This window comes from Pyrus communis, chromosome 16 (genome assembly GCF_963583255.1).
Source record: "Pyrus communis chromosome 16, drPyrComm1.1, whole genome shotgun sequence".
Taxonomy (NCBI): Eukaryota; Viridiplantae; Streptophyta; class Magnoliopsida; order Rosales; family Rosaceae; genus Pyrus; species Pyrus communis.
The window spans coordinates 3,089,838-3,111,583 of NC_084818.1; the positions used below are offsets into that span (position 1 = coordinate 3,089,838).

The following is a 21,746-nucleotide window of genomic DNA, read 5'->3' on the forward strand; positions in this document are numbered from 1 at the left end:
TCTGCTAAGTTTTTGGGCCTCCAACTCCGAAAGCATACGTTTGCCAACACACCACAGTGAATAATAAACCAATTTTACAAAAGAAAATAAAAATTTTGATTCATCGACTTCCCGGGTGCCAGTTTATCAGATAATCAACACCTTGACATTATATGCTTGCTAAAGGCCTAGGACCAAAAAAAAAAAAAAACAAAAAAAAAAAACGAAGAGACAAAAGCCGAACAAGATGACACATTGCAGACGATGATTCCGAGGGAATAAATTCCTTGTTAGAAACTTGGAGTTGATGGTTCCAGGGATGAAACATGAGATATAAATCAATTTTGTGCTTCGCATTGCCACTAGTAGGCTAGCCGATCACCTTTCACCAGCTGCACTCAATCTTGTGCTTGCTAATGGCTTATCCTTCTTCTTCTTCGTCTGGCCCTGCCCGCTGTTGGAAATATGATGTCTTCCTTAATTTTAGTGGCGAGGACACTCGCAAGATCTTTATCAGCCATCTATACAAAGCTCTGGTTCAGTATTCAATCAACACCTTCATCGATGATGAAGAGCTACGAAAAGGCAACAACCTTTCGCAGCTGCTGTCTAGCTATTAAGGGCTCAAGGCCTTCGATTGTAGTTTTTTCTCAAAACTACGCTTCTTCCACATGGTGCTTGAAAGAACTTGTCCAAATCCTGGAATGCATGGATACACAGGAGCAGATTATGGTGCCCGTTTTTTACCAAGTTAATCCAAGTCAGGTTCGTAAACTCGAGGAAGGTTTTGCAGAAACTTTTTCTAAACATGAGCAGGATTCTAACGCCAGCATGGAAGAGGTGCGGCACTGGAAGTTCGCTCTAACTAGGGCAGCCAATCTATCTGGCTGGGATTCGCGAGATTACAAGTAACTCTCACTTCTTTATAATCTAATTAATTAGTTTTAGGCTTTTAGTTTAGCTAAAATTAATTGTTTATACTGTTGATACATATCTATGATGCTAGTAAAACATATAAATGATGTAATCCGCCTAGATCTATGCCATCTGTGAAAAGTTAAGAGCAACTGATTAATACAATAGTCACAAACATAAAAATTGACAAATATGCAGAAATTTGTATGCAGGTTAAAGTAAATTCTAACTTGATTTGAAGAACAAAATTAAGTTTTAGCTCAGTGTGATCAGTGTGTCAATACATATTTTGCTAGCGGCCGTAGGACATTATGGCTTGCTCTGACTCCTTTTTTATACTCCTTTTGAAATTTCATAGGGATGATGCCATGCTTTTTGAGAACATTGTACAAGATACTTTTAAGAAATTGATAAACATCTCATCAAGTGAAAATAATGGCTTGATTGGAATGTATCCGCTTACAGAAAATGGATTCACTATTATGTCCTGAGGCGGGTGGCGTTCGCTTTGTCGGAATATGGGGTATGCCCGGTATAGGCAAAACCACCATCACCAGAGCTATGTATGACAAAGTTAATCATCATCACTTCGAAGGTCGTTGCTTTCTTGAAAATGTCAAGGGACATTTTCCGTCAACTGATGCTGGTGAGGCATCACTGGACATACAGGCAGAAATTCCATCTCGTATCACAAATACGAAGGTGGGGAGTTCAGAGATTTAAAGAAATGGTTTCCAGAAGATGATGGAAAGAGTTGGTACGAAAAAAGTTTAAATTGCCCATGATAATGTGGAGAATTCATCCCAAATTGAACCCTTAGTTGGAAAGCAACCTTCATTTAGTGGCGGAAGTCGAACCATTATAACAACTAGAGAAACAGTCGCTAAGTAGATTTGGTGATCAGATATATAAGCCTGAGTTGTTAAATGAAGATGATGCTCTTGAATTGTTTATGCAGTATGCTTTGAGTACAATGCAGTCCACAAAAGAATACATTGATCTGTCAAACCATTTTATATTTATTAAAATGTGCAGCTATGGTCTTTTTTTCATTAATTCCGTTAGAACTTCCGTCAAAATATTCAATATTATAAGCTATACTCAAGTCAAATTCTTTCCTCGTTTCCTTGATTCCTTCTCCTAGCTAAACCATCAACTCTTTAGGGTTACCTAACTACTTGACAACCATACTCATTACAGCCCGTAAACATAACAGTATGTTTGGATGAGGGAAATAAATTTAGAATTTGTAAATTGACATGCACCAATTCCTTTGTTTGGATTTATAAACATAAAAATTTAGAATTTACGCGTGGAAAAAAAAAACATGGAATTTGGGACCTTCAATTCCCAAGTTTAAATTCCATGTAAATAGGTATTATTTCTCAATTTCTATGATTGAAGGTTTAAAAATAACAAATTCCGTATTCAATTCTATTGTTCTTTTATGTTAACCAAACAAGAAGATTTACAAATTCTAGAAAATAAAATTTCGTCATTTCAATTTCTGTTATTTTAAAGTTCCATAGTAAAATTAAATTTCTTCATCTAAATATTGTGTAAAGGTAAATAAGATTTATGGGACATGATTGGTTTCTAATATTTTGATCAACAACTAGCCTAGCCACATGATTAGATGCTCCCTTCACATTATGTTTAATTAATATAACATATCGATGTAACTTATTTCTTTGTTTTGTATTGGTAGGTGGACTTCAGCCAAAGCTGACCCTTAAATTACAACAAACAATGCTTTTGAATTTTAAAGCGATCATGGTTAAAAAACAATCTGGATTCTAGTTCCGGAGCACCGTCATGTCCCTCTCAGCGAATAGCGATAACGTCCTTGTCCCGACAGTTTATACATATACCGAAAATATTAATCTAGTTACCTCAGTCATCAACCAGAACCATGCACTTAAACTTGGCATGAAATTATCAGGCTCCCTGTAAATTTAAAGTCCCAAATAGTAAACTTAATAATAATATGGAGGTAAAAGTATAATTAAGATTTATGAGACAGCTCATTAAGGGTTGTTACATGTGGTTGCAACTTGCAAGTTATTGCAAAATATCAATGTTATTTTATTTATTTTTTTTTTTGTAAAACGATAGATTAATCATTAATGGAGTTCAAACTCACGCCGTCATGTAAGGACTTAACATTTTTCACTACAGTGTAGTAAAGGGCACTTGCTCAATCTTATTTTTTTGAGAGTTTTAACGAAAAACTATATTTTTACACTAAAAAGTTAATCTTAGTACTATTCACTTTATCTTTTATTTTGTCTTTATTGTTAAAACTCAAAGTTTTCAATTTCTGTTTTTTCTTTATTTTCTCTGAATTGTAGTGGACTTTCGGCCAAGTTGACCGTTTGTTTATGCGAACATTCCGAGATGCCCCCTTGAAGATGCATCTCCTTCTCCTTCACCGAGGCAACTCTTCCTTTCGGATCATTTTCCAGAGAGAACCGTGAAGGAGTTCAGTCGTTGAGCATCCATCTAATCCAACGTCATTTTGAAAGTCGATCTTGTTCTTCTCAATGGCTTATCCTTCGTCTTCTTCATCTGTTCTCGATTGGAAATATGATGTCTTCCTCAATTTTAGAGGCGAAGACACTCGGAAGACCTTCATCGGCCATCTGTACAAAGCTCTAGTTCACAACTCAGTCAACACCTTCGTTGACGCTGAAGAGCTCAGAACAGGCAACGACCTTTCGCAACTACTGAAAGCTATTAGCGAGTCAAGGCTTTCGATTGTTGTTTTTTCTCAAAACTACGCTTCTTCCACATGGTGCTTGAAAGAACTCGCCCAGATCCTGCATTGCATGGATCAGAAGCAGCAGATTGTGATCCCCGTTTTCTATGAAGTAGATCCTTCTCATGTTCGTAAACTCGAGGGAAGTTTTGGGGAAGCTTTTTCTAAGCACGAACATGATCCTAACGCTGACATGGAAGAGGTTCAGCACTGGAGGTCCGCTCTACAAAGAGCTCCCAATTTATCAGGCTGGGATTCACGAAAATACCAGTAACTCTCACCCCTTCATAATCTTATTAACTTACTAGTTTAGAAATTTAGCTAATTTCATGTTTTGGTCTTCTTAATTTTGAAGAAAATTCTTATTTCGTTTATAGACTATAATTCTAATTTTCTTTGTAATTTGTGATATTATTCATACGTAAATTGTTGAAATGTTAATGTTAAATTTGTTATTAATGTTAATACAACTAGAACCAAAAGATTTCCTAGGTGTTAGGATGGCCACATTGATGAGCCTCTCAACCTACTGTCTAGAAAATTGAAGACTCACCAACTCTCTACAAACTCTCCACCACCACACCTATCTATGCCATGAGAAGGGAAGAGGAAACTGATTTAAAAAATTATCGCAAATGAAAGGTTGATTTGTAATCTTTGGAGCCACTGATATAGATCTCGCGATGAAGAATTCAATTGTTTTTAATTTACTTTTCACGTGGGACGACATCATTTGTATATTTTCTACTTCTTTCAAGATGAGGAAAGGGCAGGTTTTACTTACTGCATGTTTTTCAAAATTTGCAGGGATGATGCCAAGCTTATTGAGTTGATTGTAGATGATATTTTTGATAAATTGATCAACAACTCATCAAGTGAAAAGAACGGTTTGGTTGGAATGGATTCCCGCTTACAGAAAATGGATTCACTATTATGTCATGAGGTGGATGATGTTCGCTTTGTTGGAATATGGGGTATGGGTGGTATAGGCAAAACCACCATCGCCAGAGCTATGTATGACAAAATCAATCATCATTTCGAAGGTCGTTGCTTTCTTGAAAATGTAAAGGGACGTTTCCCGACGATTGATGCAGGTGAAGCACCATTAGATATGCAGGCGGAAATTCTATCTAGCATCACGAATGCTAAGGTGGGGCGTTCAGAGATTTTGAAAAATGGTTTTCAGAAGATGGTGGAAAGAGTTGGTAAGAAAAAGGTTTTACTTGTTCTTGATAATGTGGAGAATCCATTCCAAATTGAAGCTTTAATTGGACGACAACCTCCATTTGGTGGCGGAAGTCGAATCATTCTAACAACTAGAGATAAACAGTCACTAAGTAGATTTGGTGATCAGATATATAAGCCAGAGTTGTTAAATGACGATGACGCTCTTGAACTGTTTATGCAGTATGCTTTCAGTACAAAGCAACCCACAGGAGAATACAATGATCTTTCAAGCCAATTCATAAAGTATGCCCAAGGTTTGCCTTTAGCACTTAAAGTCTTGGGAGCTTTTCTCGATAACAAAAGTGTACTTGTGTGGAAAGACGAGTTAAAGAAGATAGCGAGAAACCCGCACCTGGGAATTCAAAAAGTCCTTCGAACAAGCTTTGATGGACTAGATGGTTTACAGAAGGAAATATTTCTTGATATTGCATGTTTCTTTAAACAAATGAAGAAAGACTATGCAACAAGGATTATGGAGGGTTGTGGCTTCCATCCCCATACCGGATTAGACGTTCTAATTGGTAGAGCTCTTGTAACTATCTCATCTGACGACATACTCGAGATGCATGATTTACTGGAGGAAATGGGTTGCGAAATTGTACGCCAGGAATCTATAAGAGAGCCTGGGAGGCGTAGTAGGTTGTGGAGCTATGAAGACGTTCATCATGTGTTAACTCAAAAAACGGTGAGATATATAGGATATTCAACTTTGACCAACCAATTCATGAGAAACATGCACTAGCTTTATAATCTTAAATAAGTTTACATTCACTCAATTTGCCAGTTTTGGTTTTTTAGGCTACAGAAGCAATTGAAAGCATGATTGTGCGTTGGCCGGACTCAAACAATGTGGTAGAATTAGATGCAGCTTTTGTTAAAATGACGGAACTAAGACTACTCAAAGTCCACTCATACAACTTACCAACAAAAAAAGACGCCTCAGATGTTGCTCAAGAACAATGTGAGGATTTGAGGTTTCTATCTGGAAAGTTAAGTTGTCTCTTCTGGCCCAATTGCCCCCTAAACTCTTTGTCATCCAATTTTAACCCGGAGAACTTGTTGACCTTGACATGCAATATAGTCGTGTTGAACACCTTTGGAAGGGAACTAAGGTACAATCATCATTTGCATATGTTTTTTTTTTTTTTTTTTTTTAAGGAAATGATTTGCACTCTTAATTTTTCTCCTTCTACACACCCCGTTTATTTTAGTACATTCATTCTTTGTTGATTTATTCAATTTGATGGCAAAAAGTTTTAAAAAGGGGGTGCATAGGGAGAAAAATTGAAAGCCTTATCGCACATGCTTTCTTTTAAATGGGTTTAGGTCTTGGATGCCTTGTAACATTTATTTTCGTGGATGTATGTTGACAGCCTCTGGAAAGGTTGAAAGTTATCAATTTAAAAGGCTCTCAACTTAAGGAAACTCCCGACTTCACTGAGGCAAAGAATCTTGAGAAACTAATTCTTGAGGGTTGTAGATGTTTATCTGAGGTTCACCCATCTATTTCAGCCCTTGAAAAACTTGTCGTCTTGGATCTACGTTGGTGCGACAAACTCAAGACTATTTCAAGCATCAGCCGTATGAAATCTCTTCAAACCTTAAATCTTTCTTTTTGCTCATTCATTGACAAGTTTCCAGAGATTTCAGAAGTTATGGTGAAGCTTTCAGAGCTTTATTTGCAAGGTACCGCAATAAGAAAACTTCCCCGTTCAATTAACAACCTTACGGGTCTTGTTACTTTGAACCTTGAATACTGCAGAGAGCTTAAGATTCTTCCAAGCAACATTGTTCAGCTCAAGTCCCTTAAATCTCTTAATCTTTCTGGTTGTTCAAAGCTTGAGACCTTTCCGGAAAATGTAGGAAATATGGAAGGATTAAAAGAGCTTCGCTTGGATGAGACATCTGTTAGAGAGCTTTGCCCATCGATTTGGTCTCTTGAAAACCTTGAGAGTTTGAGTCTAGAACAGTGCACAAAACTTCATAGTCTTCCAATCAGCATTCATATGAGATCTCTTCGAATCCTTAATCTTTCGGGGTGCAAAAATCTGGAAAAGTTTCCAGAAATTCCTGAAGTTATGGAGAACCTATTGGAGCTATATTTAGATGGGACTGCAATTAAAGAGCTACCCTCGTCCATCAACAATCTAACAAGGCTTGTTACTTTGAACCTGAAGGACTGTAGAGAACTTAGGGTTCTTCCAAGCAACTTTCATATAAGATCTCTCCAAACACTTAAGCTATCTGGCTGCTCAAATCTGGAGCAGTTTTCAGAAAATTTTGAAGTTATGAAGAACCTATCAGAGCTTCACTTGGATTGGACTGCAATTAATGATAAGAAGAATCCATCAAGGTTTCATTTAGAAGGGATTAAAGTTATAGAATTGCCCTTGTCAGTGTATACTCTTAGGGGGCTTGTTACCTTGACGTTGCGGTATAGCAAAGACTTCAAGCGCCTTACAAGCAGCATTTGCCAACTCAAGTCCCTAAACTATCTTTCTCTGTCTGGTTGTACAAAGTTTGAGGTGTTTCCAGACCTTTTGGAAAACATGGAACGATTGGCCAGCCTTGATTTGGATGAAACATCTATCAGAGAGCTTCCCCCATCAATTGAACGGCTTCAGGGGCTTGTGTCGTTAAATTTGAAAAACTGCACGAGCCTTGTCTCTCTTCCGGACAATATCTGTAATTTGGCAAGTCTCGAATGGCTGACTCTCAACGGGTGCTCAAAACTTTCTAAGTTGCCTAAGGACTTGTGGTATTTGAAGCGCCTTGACGTAAGGGGAGCTGGTATACGTAAAGATAACAATCATGGACCAACAGGCTATTACCTCCCAAAACAGGGGTTTTTTAGCACTTTGGGGGATTTGGCTCAGTTTCGAAGCACTGCACCTTTGATTGATATTATGGGCTCAAACTATGAGCAAAAAGAGGCGACGGCTGATGAGGAATCCTTTCTCACCTGGGTCGATGATTCAGAAATTCTGATGAATCGTGAGGAGTCAAGCTATAGAGAGAGAATGTTGCAAGATTTGGAGTCCGATGAGGATTTGGAGCTCCTAGAGGAAAATGCTATACATCAAGATAACAATAATGGACCAAAAAGTGCACCCTTGCTTGATATGGACTCAAGCTACGATGAGAATGTGTTGGTGGCTGATGAGGCAATTTTGAGTGATCTAGAGACATCAAGACATGAAGAAGAGAACGAGGACAATGAGGAGAAGGCCGTGGCAGCCTCCAGGAGAGGAAGGAGGATATGGGGTTGCATCTGTGGGTCACAGGTTAAAGGGGATTAAGGTATTTGGCGCATCGATATAATGGTAAGACTTGGGACATGGGAGGAGGAAGAAATGGTGATTTTCTTTTGTGGAGTTTGCGACTCTTTCAAGTTTTGAGTTGGTTTCTGTATTCTGAGAGCTCTTCTATTTAGTTATGTGCTGTATGTGGTCAGTATTTACTTGTTTGTATGTATTGAAAAGTTTTTTTCTTTCTTTTTGATAAGGTATGTATTACGAAGTTGGCACCTGTTCAACTGATGATGATTGTATTATTTGTCTGTTGAGTTAACTATAATTTTATCAATTTGTGTTCTTTCTGGAAACTGGTCAGTAAACAAATCTGGATTCTGGTTCGGGAGTATAATCATGTTCCTAACTTTCTATCAGCGAAAACGTCCTTCTCCAAGCAGCATATAATACAGATACTAGAAATATATAAATCTAACCTGAAACAACCAGAACCGTTCAATTCTAGCGTCTACAGCTTTAGCATTAGTTGGTACAAGGGGCAATCTTTCGGAGAGAGATGAAATCGTTGAGGCACTTAATTATTCCTCCTCTTTCTGTGCCCTTTTAGACTGCTAATTCCAGAAGATCCAATCTCATACATCTTCCCTGAAAAAGTATGTGTGCCAGACTTCAGGATCAATTTTTTCCAACAAAAGAAATAATCATACTTGTCAAATAATTCTTGGCATGAAGACTGCCAAAACACCGTACGGAATAAGTTGGGTTGGTAACATAAAGGGATTTAAAATCTTGACATCTTAGTGGCAGATTTTATGTGAGCATACAACTAAAACTGGCATCACTATCAATGGTGCACAAAGATTGGCAAAAAATCGTATAGGGAAGCAATCACAACACAACATGTACCAAGTAATCTGTCCCCAGATTGAGAAATTTTAACACTTTGAGTTGTATTTGTTAAGGCGAGATGGATGTCAACTATGCAATGCTCTGTAAAACTTAAAAGGCTGCTAGCAGATCTCGTTCGTTGTATTGAATACCATGGTTTCACCCAGCGAGAAAGACTTCGTTTCTCTATGGTAATTTGATTTCCTTCACAGGAAAAGGTGCTTAAAATTTTTACATCTACCTAAGCTACTGATGAATGCGAAAACCCCACTTACGCCAAAAAGCAAATTTTTACATCTACCTAATCTAGACTAGTGTAGTCTTTTCGACATTTGCACAAATTCAGCGGGCTTATCCACTGTAATTTTCAGATAAAGACATGTCAAGATAAGGACATGCAAAGTACCTTGACCCAAATTGGAGGAGGAACGGTGGCAATAGGAACGAGCAATGACATTGCGATATCTTAACAGTTTCTGCACAAGCACAGAAAATCAAAAGTACAAAAACGTAGCGCACAAGCAATTGAATCCCGCAAACCCAAACCAAAAGATCGGCAACAAATGTATTCCACATGTAGAATACCTCTCCCTGGTCCTGGTGACATGATCACGAATCGATGAGGGCATATTGTAAGTATACAAATCCAAGTATTTCCTATGAAAGAATGGATCGTTTGGTAGAAGCATACTATAAAGGCAAAAGTTCTAGCTTCCTTATCAAGCATTGCATTTGAGGAACAAACCCGACAACGGCATTGCACTCAGATTGCCAGACAGCGAAAGCGAAATGCAATGTGGGGACGCGGGACTTTTACATCATCGTCGACGGAGAATACTTTCGTTCGGTGAAAGTCCCTGATTTGGCTTAAACCTAGTGTTCAAATTGTCTTCTTGGTTTATGCTGAACTTAAAGTTACGGTTTTTTAGCTGCTTGTGACTTGGAAAATCCAATATTTTCGAGATGGGATTTCGGACAATCCGACGGCGGTTCGCCGTCAGACCCGCCACATGAATTGCATCAGACCAGAGCTGAGCTTCCATGTGTTTATCAGCACCTATTAATTATGTTTCCCATATTTCCGAATTTAATTCCGAATCAAAAAGTTGAATATTTTTTTTTTTGTCAAATGACCATCGCCGTCATGCAAGGACCCACGACGGAGTTGTGGCTGGAGGCGACTAAAACGACGACGGAGAAGATAAAACCGCACACAATGAGCTTGAACTTAGTGGCGCCCACCAGGCTTCAAAGCTGCCGAGAGGTCCCGCCGTGGATGCCGATGATTTTTGGAATGTTGTACACGTGTCAAAATGTCAGTACGTCTATTATTTTTATTTTATTTTATTAATAACATTTATTTTTCCACAAATATATAGTTTCCCATTTCCCATTCAATCTAGGATTTTTACTGGTAAATTCAAAATAAGTACCAAAACGAAGAAGGAAAAGGCATAAAACGACATTGTTTTCCCATTCCCAAAGGGGAATGCATGCGTCTCTCCCAGAGTGCTTAGGAAAACAGAAGCAAACACCTCATCCGATTCCATCTAACTCACAACCGGGTCATCAGAAATCTAATGGCTCCTGCTGCTGTTTGGGTTTTTCAAACAAGGATGACCCTTTTTTTCTCTTCACTTATGCTTACTTTGTTCAGATTCTTCAGCAAAATCTTCCTCCTGAGTTTTCGTCCCGACAAGAGTTCTCCGCTGAGCAATTCCCGTTGTTCTAGCCCTCCTCCTTCGGGAGAAATCAATGAGATTTCGAAGATTGATGATGTTGGTGATGGAGAGGCGTCGAAACCGAATTTCGTATTCAAGTTTGAGTTCCAGACTAAAGAATTATTGAGTAGAATCAATGAAGGGAATAATGTTATTGGTGATTCGGCTCTCTCGGAAGAGTACGAGATAAGTTTAACCAAATGAAAGCTGCAAAGAATGTTAGTTGTTTCATGGAAGAAGCTAAAGCCGCAAGCTTTAATGTTGAAGAAGCTCATGAAGAAACTCCTCAGGATTTTGGACATGGTGAATGCGAGAAAGATGAGTCCCGTGAGATGAAATTGTTGTGCTAGGATAGCACCAAAATCTTTTGGAACCAACTCAAGCTAGCCCACAGGAAATTTATCAAATGAAAATGCAAGAACAAAATATAAAATGACACCAAGATTTTAACGAGGTTCCTCAACAGTCAGTGTAACTGGAGTACGTCCTCGGAGCAGTAGGAGCTCACCCAATAATCCACTATCAACCAAATGAGAGTTTACAAAGTGTTGGCAATCTCACAACCCAAAAGCCCAATACACCCAATAGCTCTCACACACCAAAGAAACAAATAGAGGAAGAAATATAATGAATAATTTCTTCTCTATACATATAGCTCAAAGCTATTACAACAACAACTACTTTGGTGGATGATTACTAACCAATTGAAGCAGCAGCTTCTCTTCTCTCTTTGCAGCTCCTTTAGCTCTCTGCAACTCTCCTTAGCTCTCTGCAAAATGAGCTATTTTCTTCTCAGCCGAACAATAAATAAGCTCTCACTTTTTCTCTTTTCTTCAAAACCAACTTATATTTTCTTTAATGAAACAACACTCACGGGTTGAAGACAACAAAACAACTTTTCCCATTTTCCTCCCCAAAACAAGGAATGTGTTGTCTCCACCTTTGGTTTGTTTAATCTAAAGTTTTCTTAGACTTGTCCACTTGGCCACTTGGCCAATTATTCAACAATCTCCACCTTGGCCAAGTTCCGAAAACGCCATGATAAGCCAACCAACACAATCAACACAAAAAAAACTCCCAATCACTAGCAAGAGAACAACTCATGCCGAGCCAAATGCTCCAAAACTCCTACTGCTCAACGCCTTCTTTATATAGGCAAAATGTGAGCCAAGTTCAAGCAATGAACAAACTTGGCTACACCAACAACCTTAGTCAACATATCAGCGGGGTTGTCTTTAGTTGGAATCTTCTGGAGAATGATTTCTCCTTCACCAACAACTTCACGAATAAAGTGATAACGCACATCTATGTGCTTGGTCCTCGCATGATGAACCTGATACTTAGCCAAATAAATGGCACTCTGACTATCACAATGCACCTCCACCTGCTTCTGATCAACCCCCAAATCTCTAATCAGCCCATGTATCCAAATGGCCTCCTTTATAGCTTCAGCAACTGCCATATATTCAGCCTCTGTAGTAGACAAAGCAACAGACGACTGCAAAATGGACCTCCAACAAACTGGCCCTTTAGCCATAGTAAACACATAACCTGTAGTAGACTTCCTTCCATCCAGATCACCTGCATAATCTGAATCAACATAACCAACTGCAAAATGACCAATACCAGAGTCATCTCTCTCAAAGCATAAACCAACGTCTCGAGTACCATGGAGATATCTCAATATCCACTTAGCTGCTTGCCAATGCTCTTTACCTGGATTATGCATATATCGACTCACCATGCCAACTGCATGAGCAATATCCGGTCTAGAGCATACCATTGCATACATCAAACTACCAACCAAATTTGCATATGGTATATCTTTCATTTGCAGCTTCTCTTTATCAATTTTAGGACACTGTAGAGAACTTAATTTAAAATGAGGAGCCAAAGGGGTACTAACCGGTTTGGTTGAATCATGAACTCCAAACTTCCGAATCAACTTCTCAAGGTATTGTCTTTGATTCAAGCATACCAAACCTTTCTCTCTGTCTCTAGTGATCTCCATGCCAAGGATCTTCTTTGCTTCACCAAGATCCTTCATCTCGAACTCATTCTTCATTTGCTTCTTCAATTTCTCAATCTCTTCGACATTCTTTGAGGCAATCAACATATCATCAACATATATCAATAAATAAATGAAAGACCCATCTTGCAACTTCTTGAAGTACACACAATGATCATATTGACTTCTAGAATAATTTTGGCCTCTCATAAATTTATCAAACCTCAAATACCATTGTCTTGGAGATTGCTTCAAGCCATAAAGTGATTTCTTCAACTTGCAAAACAAATTCTCTTTCCCTTTCACTTTATACCCATCCGGTTGACACATATAGATCTCTTCATTCAAATCACCATGTAGGAAAGCCGTCTTCACATCAAGTTGCACAAGTTCAAGATCATATTGTGCAACAAGAGCTAACATAATGCGAATTGAGGAGTGCTTCACAACTGGAGAAAAGATTTCATTGTAGTCAATGCCCTCCTTTTGTGCATACCCTTTAGCAACTAATCTTGCTTTGAATCTGACATTGCTTTTCTCAGCAACATCTTCCTTCTTGGCATACACCCATTTGCAACCAATAGCTTTCTTACCCTTAGGCAATTTAGCTAACTCCCAAGTCTTGTTCTTCAAGAGAGAATTCATCTCATCACCCATGGCATTGCACCACTTCTCCTTTTCCTCACTCTCAATGGCTTCCTCAAAATTGGATGGAATCTCATCAGTGATAATAGGAAGAGCAAAAGCAACATAGTCACTATACCGAGCTGGCTTGGTAATATTTCTCTTTCCTCTGTTCTTAGCAATAGACTCTTGAGGTGAAACTTGCTCTTCAACTTGAATAGAATCTTCAAGTTCAACTTCTTCAACATCCTCATGGTCTCCCACTTCTTCACTTGTAGTAGCTTCGACATCAGCGGAAATAGGATTTGAAGTACTAGAGGCAACTTTCTCAAGCTCCACCTGTTGGACATCTTTCACATTCTTTTCAGAGTCTCTAAACATATTTTCTTCATCAAATGTCACATCTCTGCTGATTACAAGTTTCTTCATCTCCGGGCACCATAACCTGTAACCTTTGACACCACTACTAAAACCAAGAAAGATAGCCTTTTTGGCTCTAGGATCAAGTTTATTTTCAGTTACATGAAAATAAGCAGGTGAACCAAAAATACGAATATAGTCATAATCAGAAGAGGGTTTTCCAAACCATACCTCCATTGGCGTCTTACCCTGAACAGCAGCTGAGGGTAATCGGTTGATGATGTGACATGCATAAGTAACTGCCTCTGCCCAAAACGACTTGCTCAAACCCGACTGAGACAACATGCATCTAACCTTCTCAAGCAAGGTTCGATTCAATCTTTCTGCAACTCCATTTTGTTGTGGAGTTCCCCGGACACTAAAATGTCTCACAATCCCTTCCTCTTTGCAAACTTTAAAGAAAGGGTCGGATGTGTATTCACCACCATTATCCGATCTCAAAATCTTAATCTTTCTCCCAGTCTGGTTCTCAACCATTTTCTTCCAACCCAAGAAAATGCTCAACACCTCACTCTTGTGCTTCATAGTGTAGACCCAAGACCTTCTTGAATAATCATCAACAAAGGTCACGAACCAATGTCTACCACTCAAAGAGGGAGTCTTTGTAGGACCCCAAACATCCGAATGCACATAATCAAGAATGCCCTTCGTCTGATGTACAGCAGTACCAAACTTCACTCTAGTTTGTTTTCCCAAGACACAATGCTCGCAGAAATCAAGCTTACAAGTCGTGGCACCTTTTAGAAGACCTTGTTTCACAAGCCCTTGTAGAGCTTTCTCACCGACATGGCCTAATCTCATATGCCACAATCTAGTAGTATCAGAATCGGATGTGCCCATATTTTCTGAGACTACAGACGCTTCACCTGTCACAGTGTTTCCTTGCAATAAATACAAATGGCCACATCGAGGAGCTTTCATCACAACAAGTGCACCATAAGTCACTTTCAATGTCTGCCCATCTGAATGAAACCTGAAGCCCTTGGCTTCTAAAGTTCCCAAAGAAATAAGATTTTTCTTCAAATTCGGTACATACCGAACACCTGTCAACTCTTTAACCATGCCATCATGCAACTTCAAACGAACTGTACCAATCCCTTTTGTTGTGCAAGGATTGTCATCTCCCATGAACACAACACCGCCATCAAACTCTTTCAAGCTTGAAAACCAATCCTTGTGAGGAGTCATATGATGAGTACAACCCGTATCCAAAACCCACTTAGTAGCACAATCAAATGATGAGGAAGTGGTTAAAGCAAAATCAGAAAAATCTGTTTCAACCTCAGCAACATTAGCTTCAGAACTTTCTTTGCCTTTGGTCTTCAATCTAGGACAATCTTTCTTCCAATGGCCCTTATTACGACAAAAGGCACATTCATCCCTTTCCAAAGGTTTTCTACCTTTAGAGTTTCCTCTAGGTCGAGACTGTGATTTTTTCCTGCTAGAAGAGGATCTCCTCTCCGATGATCTACCTCTAACAAATAAAGCTTCAGAGGTACTATCATGATTTTTATCTCTATGCCTCATTTCATAATTCATCAAGGCATTTGACACATCTTCAAATTTCACAGTTTCTTTACCATGCATAATAGTGGTAACAAAATGCTCATAAGAGTCCGGCAAGGAATTCAACAATATTAAGGCCTTATCTTCATCCTTAATATCCTCATCTAAATTTAACAAGTCGGCAATCAACTTATTAAAAGCATCAAGGTGTCTAATCATTTTTGTACCTTCTTTGTATTGGAAGCGGTAGAGCTTTTTCTTCAAGTGTAGCCGGTTCTCTGCACTCTTCGTCATATACTTGTCTTCCAATTTTTGCCACAACACACTTGCCAATGTCTCCCGCATCACAAAATACTTTTGAGTTTTTGCAAGGCATAACCGAATTGAAGAGCAAGCCCACAAATTTAATTTCTCCCATTCCGGCTTCGACATAGCTTCCGGCTTCTCTCCCAAAGCGGCAAGTAGATCTTGTTGAGCCAACACATCTTTGACCTCACATTGCCACATCCCAAAGTTGTTTGTGCCATCAAACTTTTCAACTTCGAACTTTGCATTTTGCACCGTAGTTCTTGCAAATCCGGAGCTGCTTCCAAAAGGATTCTCATCTTGCCCGTCTGACATTTTTTGGCAATTAGACAGTACCCAAGAGCAACCAGTGCTCTGATACCAATTGTTGTGCTAGGATAGCACCAAAATCTTTTGGAACCAACTCAAGCTAGCCCACAGGAAATTTATCAAATGAAAATGCAAGAACAAAATATAAAATGACACCAAGATTTTAACGAGGTTCCTCAACAGTCAGTGTAACTGGAGTACGTCCTCGGAGCAGTAGGAGCTCACCCAATAATCCACTATCAACCAAATGAGAGTTTACAAAGTGTTGGCAATCTCACAACCCAAAAGCCCAATACACCCAATAGCTCTCACACACCAAAGAAACAAATAGAGGAAGAAATATAATGAATAATTTCTTCTCTATACATATAGCTCAAAGCTATTACAACAACAACTACTTTGGTGGATGATTACTAACCAATTGAAGCAGCAGCTTCTCTTCTCTCTTTGCAGCTCCTTTAGCTCTCTGCAACTCTCCTTAGCTCTCTGCAAAATGAGCTATTTTCTTCTCAGCCGAACAATAAATAAGCTCTCACTTTTTCTCTTTTCTTCAAAACCAACTTATATTTTCTTTAATGAAACAACACTCACGGGTTGAAGACAACAAAACAACTTTTCCCATTTTCCTCCCCAAAACAAGGAATGTGTTGTCTCCACCTTTGGTTTGTTTAATCTAAAGTTTTCTTAGACTTGTCCACTTGGCCACTTGGCCAATTATTCAACAGAAATTGGTCACGGGAGAGGAGCCTCGTTCGGGCGGAGAGAAATTGGGGAGTCACGAAAACGATTCGGCTTCAGATTCTGATTACGATTCTGTTGGGTACGAAACTGATTGTTTTGAGGATGAAGGAGAAGATATGAAGGAAGAAGTTCAAGAAACCGAAGAGCTGCAGAAGAATGATCATCACAATCCTGAAGAAAAGCCAACGGAGGGTTTAGATTTAGAAGATTCTGAAAAATCCAATTGTCATAACAGTAACCAGACAGCCAAAGATTATGTGGATTCATACACATTGGAAGCTTTGTGGGAGCACCAAGAATTGATAGAACAGTTAAAAATGGAGTTCAAGAGACTCAGAACTGATGCTCTATCTACTATTCCCGAAGATTACGAGTTCTTGAATTTGGATGATTTGAAGCCAAGGAAGGTTGATGAAATACTCCATGGTAGAATCGGAGAGTTTGACGAATTCTACAAGAGCTACAGCGTACGTATGCGAAATTTCGATATCTTGAATAACCAGAAGTTGAATGCACTACGTTTATTGCAGTCCAAGAAACCACCTAAGTCGTTTTCGAGTAGCAAGTCCTTTCGCTCATGGAACCTTTTGGGATGCAAATCAAATAAAGATTCCGATTTTTTTGACCCAATTTCGGCGAAGTTTAGAGAATTGCATAGTGAGTTAGAAGTGGTGTATGTGGGGCAGTTGTGCCTTTCGTGGGAGTTCCTTAAATGGCAGTATGGTAAGGCCTTGGAGCTGTGGAAGTCTCCATATAAAACTGCTACATATAATGAAGTCGCGGGTGAATTTCAGAAGTTTAAAGAGTACTTGCAAAGATTTGTGGAGGGTGAATGTACTGAAGAACGGACAAGGGTTGAAAATTATGTCAATAATCGATACAAGATGTCTCTACTTCTTCAAGTTCCAGTGGTTCGAGGGGACAGTTTAAAAGACAGAAGGAAAACAAGAAGAAAAGGTAGAGATGATGGAGAAATAATTTCGAGTGATGATCTAGTAGAGAAACTGGAAGAATCAATTACGACAATGTGGCAATTCATTCAAGCTGATAAATATGCTAGCAGTGCGATTAATGCAAGTCAAAAGAGAAGACGAGAACACCTTCAAGAAACGGATTTGAATCTTTTAGCTGAGGTCCAAACTGATCTTCACAAGAAAAATATGAAGCTCAAAGAGATACTGAGGAGTAGGAACAGCATGCTCAAGAGATTCAGAAAGCATGAAGAAGAAGAAGGTACAGATGATCACCTTTACTTCTTCTCTGAAGTTGACATGAAATTAGTTTCTAGGGTTTTGAACATGTCAAGTGTAACAACAGACCAACTAGAGTGGTGTTGCGATATGTTGAGCAAGATCTGTTTTGTGAACCGAAAGCTTTGTGTAGATCCTTCAGTCTTGCTATTTCCATGCTAATTTTTAGATGTCTTTCACTTAAATTGTAACATGTGTATTTGTTTTTTATGAACTGAAAGATTCTTGTAGTTCGACTATTATTCCTTCTTTCTATTTCCATGCTAGCTAAATTAGCCCTATTTTTTCTTACCATCAACACTAAATTAATCTAAACAACATGATCATCATGAGGGTAATTCAAACTTGGCTAAAATAAGAACTAAAATTTTGGAATATATAAAGTTGAAATAAGAAAATAAAGGAGACAACATTTCTAAGCATTTTATTCCTGCCATTGGATACCATTATAAGAGACTTTCTCGAATCCAATTAAACAGCCAAAGTATTCAAAGCAAACGATTGCAACTTCCCATTTGCCCTCCCCTTTTCATTCTTCTACCCCTTAGCCACTTTTCAAATCGACAACCATGACACTTATATCGCCATGGCTTCCACGAGCTAATGCAAGGCGGCACAACAATGTCGCTGCAAGGTTGCTTTTTGTCGATAGGAACACACCACCCGTCGCATTCTCATGGCCACCTGTGTTTGGAGGACAAAGACAGTGCTCCACGTTCCTCGGATTTGAAGCTGTAGCTCGATTCATATGGCCGCTGTTGCCACCACCTCCACCTCCTCTAAGACACGTACAAGCTACCCTGCAGGCCATGTCATCGGGCACCACACCCCAGAGGCCGTCGTTGGCTAGAATCAAGAACTCATCTTGATCCCCTTCTCTTTTTATTATGGAAATATGAGGTTCCAATGTCACAACCGGTTTATAAATGTGCTCAACTGTTCATTAATTTACAATCCATCAAATAATTCGCACCAAGAAATAACTTAACATTGAAGAGGCAGGAAAGCTTTTCAGAATGACATTTTCTTCAGATGATGTTACCAATTCACTCATGTTATCACTTACCAGATGTGCATTTATTTACATATTCCCTACTTATAGTATAACAAGTTCATTATTAACACTAATAACACCAATTGTGGCTCAACATCTTTTCAGAAACTTAATTACACTAATTTTTAATTAGAAGAGATATAACTGAAGATTACTTGGGTATGGGGAAAGAGACATGTTGAGAGTTCCATATACACGAACGCCGTTGTGATAGAACATCCGACCATCGACTGCACGCATCCTTTCTTGTTCATTCCACCTCTCAGATTGCAACTGATAGATAATAAAATTAGAATGTAAAATTCTAATATTTTTTCTCTCTTTTATGCACTTTTTTAATATTTGGTCCATTGATGTTTCTTTGTTTTATTAAATACCAGGGTTAGGAATAAAAAATGAAAGGAGTGCATGTGGATGATAGATTAGAGCGAATTGTAACTTGAACTTGCACCTCAAGTAGATTTCGTCAATGAACCAAATAGCCGTTATTTTAAGGTCTATGAATTTAACGAGCATTATTGGTCCCTCCACGAGATTTTTCGGCAATGTGATTATATGCAATGACATAGGACCTACAATTAGTCTCTAAACTTTCACTCTAATTTAGGGGATTTTTTAGGATGATTCAGAGTGTCGGATACTATTTGGATTTTTTAACAGTTAAATCTTTAGTCGAAAATATAAAAATCATGATCTAACGGTTAAAAAGACGGGATTATATGATACTAGAGCTATAGTCTACGTTTTGTAAAATTCAAAAACCTCAATTAACAGTTTTAGTTCAGAAACTAATTGTAAACTAAACTCAGTGATCAATTTTAAATAATTAAATTGTAAGGCAAATCAAATGTATACAAAACCAACCTTATGACAGTGGGAGAGTGGGAAAGGACGCCCAGCGCGGCCAAGAACGGCGTGTGAGAAACCACAATTGGCAACCACTATATGCTGAGCTGTCAATATTGCCACAACAGCAGTGGACCCCGCAACAGGCAGTGCGTTGATATTGGGCTTGCACCCGCACGCGTGCCCAATGTTCCCACACGGGCAAGTGTCCTGGGCCAGTCGATGCATCCTCTGGAAACTCCTTTCTAGGGCCGTCGGTACCAGAGCAGGCCACCTCGCCTCCTCTTGCCCTTGCGAAGCAAAGTTCATGTTTTCATCACCATTCGCACACCCTACGGTGGTAAAGACGCGCCGCAGCTCCTCGGCTACGAATTCGTGCATCCGTTGTTTGCAGACGGTGGATACCTATACATGTGAATTTAGCCACAACGTTCCCTTCTTCTCAGTTCATAAGTAGGAAAATTATCACATTAAACTAAGATCTTAAATTAAATTTTAAATATTTTGCTATAGCTTAATGTAGAGGGTACGAAATTAAAAGTATATAACGTTCGTTCTCTTGTCAAATTTATACAATGAGAGCGTCTTATGATATAAGTCTGACAAGAAAATGTTATATGCCTGACAGGAAAACAATTTGTCTCAATGAGACAAATATGTTTTCACCATAAAAAATCCTTATATAAATATATAATTACGTAATACTTACATGAGGGTGTCCATGACCGTCATATACAGCAAAGAAATGAATAGGCTGGCCATGGAGAACATGATCGAGCCGGCAAAAGTCCTCTTTCACAAACACGGTATCGTTTAGTTCCATACTCATCTGATCTGGACGCCGACTGAACGACATTGTCCTGAATTCCGGCATTGGGTTCCTATGAAGCAAATAACAGGGAGGTGGTACTGCAGGCTGCACCGCCACCTCATGATCAGTTGGCCCTCCATTCTCCTCGTCAGATAATATTAGACAGGTCTGATCATGATCATTTGAGATGTGCTGAGCACCACGTACTGGGGGTGGGCGGTAGCGGGAGCTGGACCACCTGGCCCGCCTCATCTCTATTCTTCGACGGCGGCGCTCTCGGCATTGCTCCGGAGTATCAAACATCCACTCCTTCCTCAGCCTCATCTTCCACGAAACAAGTTCAGCTCGCTGCCGGGTCATAATTGTTTGATTAGGGTTTCAAAGAGAGAAAGAGAGAGGGGAAGATCTAGACAGAGAAAGATACAGAGAGAGTGATGAGAGAGGGGATAAACCAGAGAAACGTGAAAGTTGAAGGTCCTGGAAAATGTGGTGACTCGTGGAAGGAGAGAAAGGTTGGGAAGCGCCACGAGAATGCTCTGCATGAGCTATGAAGCCACTACGTGGGGCCTTCTTGCTATTGTTGCAACCGTCGATGTCAGTAACATCTTTGTCAGCTTGTGTGGCATTGAAACAGAAAATTAATGATTTACTGAAATTCCATTATTTTATGGTAAAATCAAACAAAGTAAGCACAAAATGAAAATTACATGATTAATATGTATGAATACAATGATTAATATGTAAGGTGTAAAACTACCTTAATTACAGAAGGTATCTACAATTTTGTTAAAGATTTCAAATACGATGTGCAATGTGAAACTATACTTAAAAACGCAATTGGTAGCAAAACCATTTAATATAAGAAGGATTTAGTCTTGTCCTACAAACAATATAATCTGAATAGTTTACTTTTTTATCATCCTCTAAAAGTCTTCTATAAAAAAAATTGATCTGATTTAAAAACCGTTTAGTCATCTATATCAATCAACAAACTGACAATTCATGATGATTATACCACAAAAACATGTGATTTGAAATCAATATGGAAACGGCAAGTGGCCCTTTATCATAGTAATAGAAAGGTGTTCAGCCCTTGCATGATAACGTGGGTTCAAATTTGGTCAATGGCTAA

General features: G+C 38.9%; 2 protein-coding genes and 1 pseudogene across 2 annotated transcripts; 2 read left to right on the top strand and 1 right to left on the bottom strand.

Moving 5' to 3' along the window:
• Positions 1-3,269: 3,269 nt before the first annotated feature.
• Positions 3,270-8,477, top strand: LOC137720780 (disease resistance protein RPV1-like; annotated as a pseudogene).
• A 1,670-nt stretch (positions 8,478-10,147) lies between these two features.
• Positions 10,148-18,065, top strand: LOC137721133 (uncharacterized). The gene is made up of 3 exons (XM_068460246.1): positions 10,148-10,317; positions 10,676-10,918; positions 16,601-18,065. The coding sequence occupies exons 1-3, from the start codon at positions 10,148-10,150 to the stop codon at positions 18,063-18,065; spliced, it is 1,878 nt and encodes a 625-aa protein (XP_068316347.1).
• A 382-nt stretch (positions 18,066-18,447) lies between these two features.
• Positions 18,448-20,974, bottom strand: LOC137721134 (probable protein phosphatase 2C 75). Its single transcript, XM_068460247.1, has 4 exons — positions 20,513-20,974; positions 19,822-20,208; positions 19,113-19,230; positions 18,448-18,839 (listed from the first exon to the last, which is right to left on the bottom strand). Exons 1-4 carry the CDS (start codon positions 20,972-20,974, stop codon positions 18,448-18,450), a joined length of 1,359 nt encoding a protein of 452 aa, XP_068316348.1.
• Between the last annotated feature and the right edge of the window lie 772 nt (positions 20,975-21,746).

Coding starts and splice junctions, on each gene's coding strand:
- LOC137721133 (XM_068460246.1), top strand. CDS start 10,148: ATGACCATCGCCGTCATGCAAGGACCCACGACGGAGTTGTGGCTGGAG. Junction 10,318..10,675: donor CCGATGATTTTTGGAATGTT/GTACACGTGTCA, acceptor TACTTTGTTCAG/ATTCTTCAGCAAAATCTTCC. Junction 10,919..16,600: donor GATTCGGCTCTCTCGGAAGA/GTACGAGATAAG, acceptor AAGTTTTCTTAG/ACTTGTCCACTTGGCCACTT.
- LOC137721134 (XM_068460247.1), bottom strand. CDS start 20,974: ATGACCCGGCAGCGAGCTGAACTTGTTTCGTGGAAGATGAGGCTGAGG. Junction 20,209..20,512: donor ACGGTCATGGACACCCTCAT/GTAAGTATTACG, acceptor TCACATGTATAG/GTATCCACCGTCTGCAAACA. Junction 18,840..19,112: donor GTCTCTTTCCCCATACCCAA/GTAATCTTCAGT, acceptor ATTAATGAACAG/TTGAGCACATTTATAAACCG.